The sequence below is a fragment of the Ochotona princeps genome, chromosome 28 (assembly GCF_030435755.1).
Source record: "Ochotona princeps isolate mOchPri1 chromosome 28, mOchPri1.hap1, whole genome shotgun sequence".
Taxonomy (NCBI): Eukaryota; Metazoa; Chordata; class Mammalia; order Lagomorpha; family Ochotonidae; genus Ochotona; species Ochotona princeps.
In genome coordinates this window covers 10711141-10724384 of record NC_080859.1, presented here as the reverse complement: position 1 = coordinate 10724384, position 13244 = coordinate 10711141, and the positions used below count along the sequence as shown (strand labels likewise).

At 42.7% G+C, this 13244-nt stretch overlaps 1 protein-coding gene across 12 annotated transcripts in view; it reads left to right on the top strand.

Moving 5' to 3' along the window:
• MCTP1 (multiple C2 and transmembrane domain containing 1) overlaps positions 1 to 13244 on the top strand; it is a 425601-nt gene that overhangs the window by 360897 nt on the left and 51460 nt on the right. For all 12 annotated transcript variants that reach the window (XM_058656258.1, XM_058656260.1, XM_058656255.1 and 9 more), the window contains one exon: positions 1100 to 1153. In XM_058656258.1, coding sequence (XP_058512241.1) covers positions 1100 to 1153 — 54 coding nt within the window. The remainder of the gene's footprint in view (positions 1 to 1099; positions 1154 to 13244) is intronic.

The following is a 13244-nucleotide window of genomic DNA, read 5'->3' as shown; positions in this document are numbered from 1 at the left end:
TTGACTGAGCTGGAATCCCATATGGGTGCCAGTTCTAATCCCGGCAACCCAGTTTCCCATCCAGCTCCCTGCTTGTGGCCTGGGAAAGCAGTCGAGGATGGCCCAATGCTTTCGGATCCTGCACCCATGTGGGAGACCTGGAAGAGATTCTAAGCTCCTGTCTTTGGATTGGCTCAGCTTCAGCCGTTGCGGCCACTTGGGGAGTGAATCATCGGACAGATCATCTTCTTTGTTTCTCCTCTCTGTATATCTTACTTTGCAATTTAAAAAAAATAAATCTTTAAAAAAAAATAAAATAACCTTGATGTGCAGTGAAATCCTATTCTCCGTACCTGTAGTTACATATTGATTGAGACAGGAAAATCCGCTAGCAAATCCAAGATAACTGTTCTGTTCCACTGAAGTATATGAATCAGGAGCCATTAAAAACACACCTGCTCTTGTCTTTTACATATTGTATATATTTGGTAGAGTATGTTCCCACTTTCCATCATGATACTTTTTCACAATCCTGTGTAAAATGCAAAGAATTAAGATAAGAGTGTTGGGTAATCCAGGCAATCAGAAACTTACAGAGGTAAGCAAGAGTTGAAGTTTATACATCTGATTTAAAACGTGAGCCTTAAGTGATAACGCTAACTTTGTCAGATCACCAGCACAAGTCAACTAACAGATGCACATTCTATCTTAGAGTGTGGTGAAAAGTTAATTCAAAATAGCAGAACTGTTTTCTTGCTCAATTATCTGGCTCTACATTTCATGTATCTGATTAACAGACAGCAGACTAGACAGAAAGGAAATTTCCTGATTTAAAGCATCCCCCATATTAATACAAGTTTACTTCATGCACAGTTCAAATTCTTGGAAGTTGTCACAAAACCTTTCACATATACTGGGCTCCCTGGCTGGGATTCAGCTCCCTAGTTTAATCAGTTAAAGGCAATCGCCTGATCACTGTCTCAAGATCAAACGTTGCTTCAAAGTGCATGTATCTCACATGTTAATAAAGTTCTCATTTCCAAAAGGCTCAAAATGACAAGACAAAATTCTCCCCTTTAAGAGCACACACAAAAAGATCAACTTTTGTTTCTGTCTGCAGGTAGTGGAGGACATGCTGGAGGACGAGGAAGAAGATGATGACAAAGATGACAAGGTAATTATCTTCCCCAGCACTTGGGTGCCTGGGGATGGGGAAATGTAGACATGACACTGTTTTCACAGACAGTTAAAAAAAGGAGTTGAAGTGTTTGAGTCCAGAAAATTGGACAGTGCTGTTTATCATCCTAACAATGCCTCCGCATGTTGCGAACAGGCGGAGAAGGCTATAAATCCTCCTTGCTTTTGTCCAGAGCTGGGTCAAATATTTTTCTGCCAGGAACAGCAACAACAACAACAACAACAAAAAAAAATAATTGAGCTTGTCTGGAACTTGATAGCTCTTGTGAAGATAATGGCAGTGACAACTGTTTTTGAAGGGCAAAAATTTGTTCTGTCTTCAGTATTACAAATCGAGCAATGCTTTGCAGGGGAGTAGAGGGGGGTGGGTAATAGAAAAAATAACCAGTGTGAGTCGAAGGTAGCTATTGTCCTCTGTAATTTTTGAGAATTGCTCAGCCAAAGATCACACGTGGGCCAGGGGCTGGGCTGGGTGTTCGGCAGGACATTGGCGTCACCCCAGGACTCGCTGCCCTTGCCTGGATTGGGAATGGTCTTGGCTGAGCCTCATTCAGAGAGGCTCCTGTTTGCACTGCTGGTTGACTTGGGAGGTTGACCACAGCCAGTAGTGGCTGCATCCTAGGAATGCTTGGTTCAGTTGTCCATGGAGAAGAGGGGACGACTGGGAGCAAGAGGAATTAGAATGACCTTGCTCTAACCTGGCCACGGCCAGGATAGGAGGACTGCTTTCTGCAGTGAGGCTGTTATGTAATTACCTCGGAGTATTCATAGACCTAAAACGTAGAAAAGTCCTCAGGTGATATGGGAAGGCAGAGAAGGGAATGTCGTGAATTGCACATTGCTGAGCAAATAAAATCAGATTTTGACCTTCTTTAGAATCTCCCTAGACTTCAGCTACAGCAGAGCAATACAGGTTGGCGAAGAGAAACAGCGTTGGCTTAATTTATACCCTTGAACTTAGATTCCAGTGGCATTGTGGAGCTATGTCCCAGTGTGAGAATGTCTGCTAGGAGCAGGCATTCTTAGGAGAAATCAGGGATTATTTACCTTCCAAATGACTCAATTTCTTGTCTAATATTCAATAACTAAAGGAAGAAATATACATACATACTTTCCCCCTTCTGATATTTTAAATAACTTAAAATCAGCAGAGCTTATTTTTAAATTTTTCTATATTTAGTCATTAGCAACATCAGCAAACAAAAACTTTTCCCACAAAAAGAAAAATTTGTGATTGTGTTTAATGTTAAATAACATGAGCATACACTGCTGGCAATAAATGATGTGATTTATTGTTAAGGTCAGTTGTGAGCTGTGGAGGGCTTGTGTTTCAACTCACCATGCCGGCTCTGAATCATCATTTCTCTGCTGATAAACACTGAGCTGCCATCCATTTATGGCCATTTTCCCTTGCTTGTCGCTGCTTTATTGTTAAAGCCACCATAAAGAGCCATCCCAGCAGCATGCGTTTCCCCAGAAATGTTAATAAATGGAAACTTTCAGTGAAGTCTAGCACTTCAATGTCCCTGCTTGAAGTCAACCTATATTTTTCTGGCCAGTTTGTTGGTATTTCTATACCTCAGTCTCTCCTTTTTCCAACTACTCTTTAGTAGAGAGGATGTTAGGTGTGGAAAACGAATAGATACACCTGGTTGGTGGCCGAGTGGCTCACCCAAATAGATGTCAAGTGGGCTAGTGTCTGCTATAATCTAGTGCTTGGTTGTCTGAAATTGACACCCTGGTTCTACCACATTTTCAGATCTGGTTACTAAAGTTGGTTGAAAATGAGGGCTCAAATGACAGTGAATTCTGCTGTAATCTTCTAGAAGGCATGTCAACCAAACTATGTTTTCCGTGTGAAAAGGATTGTGAGTTGATTTTCATAAACCCAAACATTTATTTGCCCGATAAAGAGGTTTTTCTTTTCATGCTCATAATGTAATTGATAGCCTGAACATCATCCCCAAGCACAAAAGAAAATCTCCAATGTAATCACTTACAGTAGGGTCTCTAAGTGCGTGCATCTTAGAAGAGTCTTACAGTGCATATCTTGAACTAGAAAAGTTTTGACTAGAAGGTCCTTGCACGGATCCATTTAGCACCTTTGAGATCTCTCCTGGCCCATGAGAGAGCAGGTTGCAAGTCCTGGCTATCAGTTATGTCAGAATGGAAGGGCAATTTCCTACTTTAGAAGAACTCATTGGTTCCTCTGTTTAAAGTTTGTGTATAGAGTCATGCATCATGGAATTTCGTGAGAAAACAAATGTATTTTCACCATCCGGGGAGGTACTGACCTCTAACTCTCATTATTTCTCTGTTTTCTCATATGGTGGAATGGTGGGGTCAGGTCACTGGGTCCTCTTATAGGATAAAAGTAAAAAAAGATTAATAAATATGCCAAAGCCTCACTTTAATTGAACTTGAAGCATATGTTGCAAGTATGTAAAATATGTCCCAGATGTTTCACCAGGGCTAGTGTCTTGCCTTTCGCTGATTACCACAAGGCAGCTATTAGTTCTATAACCTTTGGACTTGGGGGTAAATGGGGTATTACATGGTGCGGTATGGGAGCACCTGTTTTCCATTCAGCAAAGACCCCTGGCAGGCCGTGCCTGAGCCCAGCCATATGTTTTCACTTAGCAGATTGTTGGGAGATTATGAAAAGTGTCTTTCTTTAGAGCTAGCACTGATACTAGTCACTCACAATGAAAGAGCAAGTCAGTGGCTACCTGACAGGGTCCGTGTGGCCATAAACTGAAGTCCGTTATTGCATTTGAGCTCGCGTGGTTGCCTCCCACATAATTACACACATGGCGAAGACACAGGCCTAAGACACTGAAGCGAAGATTATGATTACTTCACATAATTGCTTCATAATAGCTTTTCTTCAGGGCTGATGTTAGCACCTGGGGAAACTTGGGTTCAAGGCAGTAAAAGCTAAATCATCACTACCTGGATCCCCAGATTTTGAAGCTTTTCCAGTTTCTGACCTTTAGGGTGTTTCTAGTCCCTTGAATTCGTTTGTTATGAAAATAATCATTCAGGTGAGGGTTTGGGATTTAGACACTTCATGCTAAGACCCATTGTCTACATTTGCTAAAATCTAAAATGAATTGGCTTCCTTCTTAACCCAATGCCATGATTTTCACAAAGGCAGAGAACATGGGTTTTAAATGGTGAGTCTGAGTTATGAATCATTGACTTGTTAATATTTCCACTTATCCGCATTGTGTAGTCGCACTATGTTCAGCTGTGCTGGAGGTGACATTTTTCCTGAATTAAGTGTTGAAAGACATCACACTGTGTTCTCCGTTGCCTTTGTTGTAGAGCATTCTCTCCACCACCAACCACAGAGTCACAGTGTGATCTGATTTTTTGACCTGACACCAAATCCTGCCTTTGTGGTTAATAGCATGGCTTAGCTAAATTTCCATGGTGCAGCTACCCACCAGCCATAGAACAGTGCTTTTCGCTGTGTTGTATGTAATAATACAGTGGTCAATCTGCATAATCAAGACATCTAATTAATGAACATCAGCTTTCCTTTTGTAGTTTAAAAAGTTTAGGTATGCGTCCCATGGTGCATTCTACCCTGGTAATAAGACCCAGCTGTGATATCAGGAAGCGAAAGATAGAATGCGGGCAGGAACGTGGATTCACATGTGTGGCATTCAAGCCATGCTTGTTGATAAGATGCTAAAAGGTTCAGGCATGTATGCTTACATTGCTTTTCCTTTTTCTTCAAATATTATGACATGGTTGCCGTGGTTCAAGATAACTGGAGGCAGTGAGTGGAACACATCTGAGTTGTTTGCTTTTGAATTCTGGAAGTCTATGTTTTCTGGTTTGATTCTACAAGCCCTAAACAAGTGTAGGACACACCCGAGACTCACATGCCTCTGCATTCCCCATCAACTTTAAAAAGAGGAAATGGCTCAGTGTGATAGGAGGGCAGATTTTAATCTGACAATGTCTAGTTCTAGTCGATGAAATAATCTCATGGCAGGCGAACAGATCAAGACATTGGAGAGAGGCAGGACCAGAGGGGATGAAGATTTATTTTGAAATAAACCCCAGGCCAGCACTGTGGTACAAGCAGGTAAGCCACATTTATGAAGCCCCCATTCCATAAAGGTGTGCCTCGTACGGAGACTCATCTCTGCTCCCAATCCTGCTTCCTGCTAATGTGCACCCTGGGAGGCAACAGATGATGATTCAAGTTTGTGACCTCTGCAGAAGACCTGAATGGATTTCTTCATTCATGACTTTAGCCTAATCAGGACTAGCCTAGCTGATGCATGGATTAGAAGAATTAAGATCTTTTTTCTGTCTCTCAAATAGATGGATAAAAGTAAACTTGAAAAGGTATATCCTGGGACCCACATCATGGCACAGCCTGTTAATAGCCACCTATAGTGCCAGCGTCCTATATGGTAGCCAGGTTGAGTGCTGGATACTCCACATCTCATACAATTCTGTGCTAGTGTGCCTAGCAAAGCAGGTGGAGAGGGCCCCTGCACCTAAGTGGGAAACCTAAATAAAGTCTGAGGCTCTGGGCTTTGGCCTGGCCTAACCCTGGCTATTGTGGCCATTTAGGGAGTTGAATCAGTGGATGGAAGATCTCTCCCTTTCTATCTCTCTATACCTTTTAGATAAACAAGTATTTTTTTAAAAATTGTAAATTGCATTTGTCTGGAATACTGTTAATTTTTAGTTGTTTTGTGTGTGTGTGTGCACTATTTTTTTCCAAGAAATTAGCACAGGAGTAGAGGTTTAAAACCCATTTTCAAGTTCTCAGTTCACTAGGACAGAAGTTCAAGGGAAGCTCATCTGGGTCCTCCACTTGGTGAGGAGGGGTGTCACTCTCCAATGTCAGGGTGTTATCTGCAGGTTTCAAGAAACTGCCTGCCAGACTCTCATAGTTGGTGGTGGAGTTTAGTTTGTGGATTGGAAGGACCAATGTCCTTGTTCCCTGATTGGTTTTTTGCTCTTAGTGCCCCAGTGTCCACAGCCTCTCCATCTGTAAGGCTCTCATTATAGACCATTTCCGGGTTGAGTCTTTGTGATGCCTCAAAATTCTCTCTCCAGGAAAAGGTTAGTTCTGTTTGAGTTCTCCTGATTAGGTCAGGCCCACCAATGACAGTCATGTCCCACCAATACATGCCAGTGATGATACATGACATATACTGCAGGAGTTGCGACTCTTGACAGCTGTCATCGTTGCATTCCTCCTGTCATGTATATCTCCTGTCATGAGAGTAAAAAATGAAACCATGTCTTGTGTTCCTTGGCTGGATGTACTGCTGGGCCATGACCCAGCTACTCTACAGAAAACAAGTGGAGAACTAGCCCATCTAGACAAGGCCTTTCAGAGATGGTGGGAACAGCTTATTTGAGAAGCAGGAACTGGCACATATTTCCCAATCATAGTATAGTACATCCTTCCAGCTTATTATTTAACCCTGATCTGGGATGAGGAGTGTGTGAGGAGGCAAAAGAACTACTCCTTTCCATCATTATCTCCTTCTGGGGGCAAGAGCATAAGAATAAGCTAGCAACACATGGGGAAGGATGCATTCCTGTCTTGCAGAATGGTTGGTGCCCAGCTAACAGCCGGAGTCCACAGAAACTGCTGATGCTTTTAGAGTCACAGTGGCTCTTCCACTAGAGGGAGCTCTAGAAAGGACTCAGGGACGCATCCTCATGTTAAAACTGATTCAGTGAAACCTGGGTGAACTGCCCCAAGTGACACAGACCTTAAGTTGTCAGAGCTGAGCCAACGTCAGGTTTTCTGTCTGTGTTTGGCATCTGACCTCTTCCTAAGGATTAGGTTTTCCTGGGGGACAAAGAAGAGAAGGGATCAAAATACAAATGCAGACTGCCACAGGCATGGTCCTCTAAGTGCCCTGGGTGGTGCCATTAGGAAACACACACTCCATCCCAGCGAGGGGCTTCTCTCCTTTAGTTTTCTTCCTCTTCCCATACTCAGCCTTTGCCCGTTTTACAAGCTAAGGCTTACAGGGTAAGAATACCCAACATGTTTTTGTTCTGGACCCTGGAAGTTATGAATATGTCACACTATTGGCAGTAGGAATGGAAGTAGCAAATAGGACTCACATTGGTGCTCAGCTGACATGAAAATGGGGAGATTGTCCTGCATCTGACATGGTCACAAGTGTCATTGAGAATGGAAGAGCAGACCTCCAAGGCATGGCCAAGGTCCAGCAGGAGGATCTTGGCAGCAAGAATAAGGAGTTGCTGAAACAGCTGGACCAGTTTCAGCTGAGGGTCTTGAAAGTGACAGGTGGCAGGAGTTCTGCTGGCTGTCACCCTTGTTCTCGCGCCCATTAATCAGAAAGGAAAGCTCAAAGTCCTACAAAGGCAAGGTGCCCCAGCTCCTGGATCTCGAACCTGAGAAAGTTAAGAGCCTGCACCCGTGACTCAGCAAACTCAAAGAATCTGAAGACTAAGAATGGGATGTGGGAAGAGCAGCATTGACTTCCCGCCGTTCCCTGTGAAGTCTGTGCTGGAGGCTTGAGTGATGGTAGTAGCATCAGTGAAACACAGAATTGGAGGAGCTGCTCTAGCTGCTTGAAGATGGACTGAGGGGGTCTCATGTTGACCAACTGGGCATAGCCACCAGAAGCTGGAAAGAAAAGGTCTCTCCCTGGTGCTTCTAGAAGCAAATGCTGTCCTGCCCACAGCTTGGATGTTTTCTTATTTATCCTGGTTGGATCCATTTTAGGTTTCTGTCCTACAAAACTATCTGATAATAAGTTAATAAATTTCTATTCAGTTACTAGAGTCACAGCAATTTGTGATAGCAGTGACAGGAACCTGATGCAGGTAACCACCTTCCAATTGCTGTGTCTATGCTTCAGAAAACACTTCACTGTATTTTTCTAGCTTCTAAAGCTTATATTGGATTTTGTTTTGAGAGGCAAAGACAAAGAGAGGGTCTGTAACCATTGGTTCACTCCCCAAATGTCAACAACAGCCAGAGTGGACCAGGGTCAAAACCAGGACCTGGATACACAATCCAGGTCTCCCATGCTGTGGCAGGGGCTTGCCTGCTTGAGCCATCGCTGCTGTCTCAGGGTCTGCTGAGGCTGGAGTCGGCACCTGGAGCCAAATATTGAAAATAGGCATTTGATATGGGATGTGGGCATTTCATTGCCATGATAGATGCACATCACCCCCTTCCCACTCCTGCCAACCAGTACACAGACAGACACACACACACACACATGCACACGTGCACGCACATGCACACGCACACACACGCACACACACACACACACACACACTTTTTTGCATTTGTTTCAGTATGGATGCTAAATTATTTTCCAGAAACTTTATCATTGAGACATAGCAGCTTGGGTGACCGCTTGCCACACCTGCATCCCATCTTGGATGCAGCTGCTCTGCTTGTGATCTAGCTCCCTCTTTCTGCAACTAGAAAAGCAGCAAAAGATGGTGAAGCTATCTGGGTCCCTGCCACCTAGACAGGAGGTCAGGTTGAAGTTCCTGGCTCCTAACATCCGCCTGGCCCCGATGTAACTGTTGTAGCCATTTGAGGAATAAACCAGCAAGCAGTAGGCAGTCACTCTTTTTCAAAAATCATTTTAAAATCATATTCTCACCAAATTCCTGTTGACATCAATATCCATTTTTGCAAATTCCTAAGATAAATGCAAATTTTGTAAGTCAAAATTTTAACTTAGTTCAATAGCAACCTTGTACCAAAAGGCTGATGGCAAATTCTGATCATGTAGAATGGTCTAATACAGCAAGGGACTTGTCATCTGTGAGGTCCATTTGTCTGGCTTTTCAGTTTCTTAGTGGTAACTGCTGGAAATACTGATTGGACCGAGGAAGGCAGTAGCAGACAAAATGAGAGTTTGTAGCTATGAGATGAAGGTTAGGCATGATGAGGATTCCTGGAATCCTCCAGAATTCTAGCACTCTAATGATCTCCTGCAGTGAGGTCATCTTTTAAAAAACATGAATGCATCATTTTAAAAAAGTGAGCCTTTCTGGTCACAGTAACTACAGGCAGAATTTGCTTTCAGAGTTAAGCAGTGATCCCAGTGGTTGGGTTCAGTATGTAAGAACATTGAAAAGTTTGTCCCTCTTTGCTCCACTCTGAGGAAGCATCAGTCCACAGTTTTAGAATGTGCTAAAGGAATGCCTCCAATATACCCTCTGAGTGGCCAAGGGACTCAGGGACCATCAGTGGATTTTACTTAGATCATTGGGCAAGAATACCACTTAAGGAAAACCAACTGTGAACAGACTCTCCCCTTGGGTTAATCTGAGAGTTGGGTTTCCTTTGCCTTAACAACAAGAAAAAAAATCGGAACAGTCCTTGGAAGGTCAACAGATTGTTCTGAAACCGGTCCTCTGGATATCAGTTAACTTCTGAACTGCAGCCAGAAATGACGGCTTCTCCGGTTCGTTTCATGACAACGACTCTCGCAGTAGCACTGTGTCAGCTCCGGCTCTCAGGAGGCTGACAACGTTCGTAGGCACAGACACGATTTTTTCTGGCTCGCGGGCAGCATCGTTGACACCGGCTGACACCACTGCCTGTGGAGATGTGAAGCCTGTTTCTTCACTGCAGCAGCAGAGCCAGATGTGTTGCCAAGCATCACAGATGCTCCCTCTGGGCCCGGTGTGCCAACATTTTTCTTCTGCCTGAAAGTTTGTTTGGCAAAGAAATGCTTAACCACGTTAAAGGCCTTGACTCTGCAATTCTAGAAGGAGTTCACGAAAGAGGAGTATCTTGTCTGTGAAAGCTTACTAACAGGAGTCAGCTATGTCAACAAAACTATTTTCATTAAATTGTACACAGAGGAAATTATTTAAAGAGATATCAGAGACCCTGGAGTGTGGGCATCGTTCAGTGAGGACGCAGCCTTCCAAGAAATGGGTGGCTTCCCCAAGGAATCTCCAGTGACATGTGACTTATTTTCCTTCATGACAGGAACTTGCCAAAAGTGTTGCAAAATGAGTCTTTATTCTTGACGCAAATCCCAAACCAGGTAAAAGTCCCAGCCTTTAAGTGAGCAGGTGTAACTCTGGCTGCTCCCTACTATACACCCAGGAAAGCAATGGAAGATGGCTTCTGGTGCTCACCCCGGGGGACCTGGATGGAGTTTCTGACTCCTGGCTTCAGCCTGGCCCAACCCCTGGCTGTTTGGAGTATGAGACAGTAATGGAAGATACCTTTCTTTGTCTGACTCAGGCTATGAAGTAAAATCTTTGGATCTTCTCATTGTAGGCAGAATTTGCTTTCAGTAAGAAAATCCTAGTTTTTTAAAAGGGACATTTCTCATGTTAAAAAGGGGGGGGCTCTAATAGACCTCCTGAGCAGTTGTCTAAGACACCCTCTAATTTATTGATCCCATGCTTCTGTTGGCCAGCAACTTGCCACACAGAACTGCTGCAGTTGTTGCATCTTAGCTGCATCTCTTGTCGAAAAATGATATCCGTGTTCTGTAAGCATGTGTTGAAGGGCATGTTACTAGAAAGACAGAGATAAATATGACTCTGTATGAGGCATGCAGGAATCACTGTCTGGGGTCAGCTTTTGTTTTGTAAGCCAAATACAATCAGAAAAAAAAGTTAAAATAAGGTTATGAATAGTTTTTGTGAGAAAACAGGAGAGAGCCAACCCTGTTGAGCAAGTGGTTCCACAAAGGAAGTGGTCTTTGTTTTGGGTCCTGATGGATGAATGAGAGATGTAATACACAGAATCGGGGCATGTAGAGTAAGGCAGTAATAGGGGTAATTAGAAAAACAAAATCCTAACAGTTTTAATAGTAAATGTTGTAAAATTATGGGCCATTGTCTATCGCTTTCTCAGGGCATAAGCAGGGAGCCAGATGGGAAGTGGAGCAGCTGGGATACAAAATGTTGCCCACACAGAATGCCGGTGCTTGAAGGTGGAGGATTAGCTTCTGGCACTAGCCTCCACTTTGCAGGACTAAGTTACCTCAAACACGACCCTTCCTATTGCCAGAAACATCCTATTTTTTGGTTTTGACTTACAGATAGCAAAGGGTTGACTGAAGTGAGTTCTGAATCTCAACTGTGGAACCAAGGAACTGCCTCATTTTCATGTTTAGCTCAAAGTTGAGGATCACATCTGGAAAACTCACCTTTTGGCTGGGCTCTGCCACGGAGGCTAATTCAGAAGTAGAAAGGAATTTCCAAAAACCATTCAAAAATCCTTAAGTACACTGCGGTGATGCCCTTTACCCTTCATTGATAAGGAGGACAAAATCCCAAAGAATTGCATTCAGGCTTTACCTACTGGGACAGGCTGTCCTAAAGAAAAAAGTCAGATGTGTCAGGTGAAATTGTAGAACATAAGCTGTTAAAGCACACTAGCTTCTCACTTTTTAGGAAACATCGTTTGAAATTGCCAGCAGTTCACATCCAGTATTTTCCTATTTGCTTGTAGTGTTTTAGTAAAGCACCAATATCTTGGAAGAAATTTTGTTGTAGGAACTCCTGATTGGTTCAGTCAAGACCCTTTTCCAATGTTCCTAAGCTAATATTTCTCTGACATGGTGGGGGAGCAGCTTTGTGTAGCAGTTCAAATCCATATCCTCCCTGCTATGCACATCAGTGCTGTTTCTTGATTCTGGCGTCTTAGCCAAATATTCGGATTATCGGAGATTCGGGAATGCAGACAGCACTCGTGTTTTCTTTGTGATTCTATATTTAGATATTTTGGAGAGACACAGGCAATATGGTAAATAAATGTTACAGCTGCAGCAGTCTGATAATATAAGATTGTATCAATTATCCAACAGAGCAACTACCTTAAGTGTTAGGTTTGCTTGTCACGACCATCAGTGCCTGGGGTAGTTGAACAATTTTTTTTTTCCTATTGAACTAACCTCAAAGTCACATGGCTTCTGAATCAAGGTACTCAGATTTCATACTCTGGCAATTTCTTTCCTTTCTAATGGAGTATATTAGAGAAAACATGTCACCTTTTGTACCATGTAATACCAAATCAGATCAGAATTCATGCACAATTATGTCAGTGGAAATCTAATGGGACAGACTTCCTTATCTCTAGATAACATGTGGGAAAATAAACTTCCAGAACTGACAGATTTACCTGATGTGTTTCAGATAAGTTATTTATAAGCATTTGAGCTAAAGAATATAACTGGATTATTTTTCATACCACACGCACACACACACGAAAAATCAAACCCTTCCACAGTGAAGTGACTGCGAGTGTATTCAATCTTTGCTGCCACTTTTCTCCTATTTTTTCTCTTTGAAAAAGTTCCTGGATAATGAATGTGAAGGACAAAAGAGTGTGAGGAAGAAATGCTTTGTGCCAGCTATACTTATTAGAATTGAAGACTTAAGGAAAGCAAAATTTACAGAAAACACTTAAGTGAAAATGCTATGCATTGATAGTTAATGACGTTTAAATGACATAGGTCACATGGTTGTCTACCTGGGAATGATGTTAAGCTGCCTAAAAAGCATTTGTCTGTTTCCTTTTTATCATCAGGAAAATATCAGAGCCCATCACTAATCTGAAGACTGCTTAAACCAATTAAATTAATTTAAGATAAGTTGTACTGCAAATGTGCTTTTTAAGTGTTTTAGACTTAGGGTGGTTTAGAGATGCTGTAACCCCTTTTAATGTTACTATTTATATGTAACTACCATGTGTATAACATTACGCCTTTAATGGACTGTATTAGCTGTCACTTGAAATGAAGTGCAGGCGTGTTCTTTTTTGGTCTTTAGCTTCTCTGTTAAATGTTTAAATAATGATAGCACTAGTATTGGGGGGGGTCGTATTCCCGGTGGGAACTAACTGCTGCATCTGGTGGGCTTGAGTTTGGGCTTCTACTCGGCCAATTCTGGAATACCAGACTCTCTCTGTTTACACACCTGGTATCCAGAACTTTACCTGATGTCTGTTCACAGGGAATTAATAGAATCACATCTTAGAGTAGGCATGTTTGATAGATATGCTTTGTCTGTAGAGCTCTGGTGATAACTCCATCAAAATGTGTCCCCAGTTG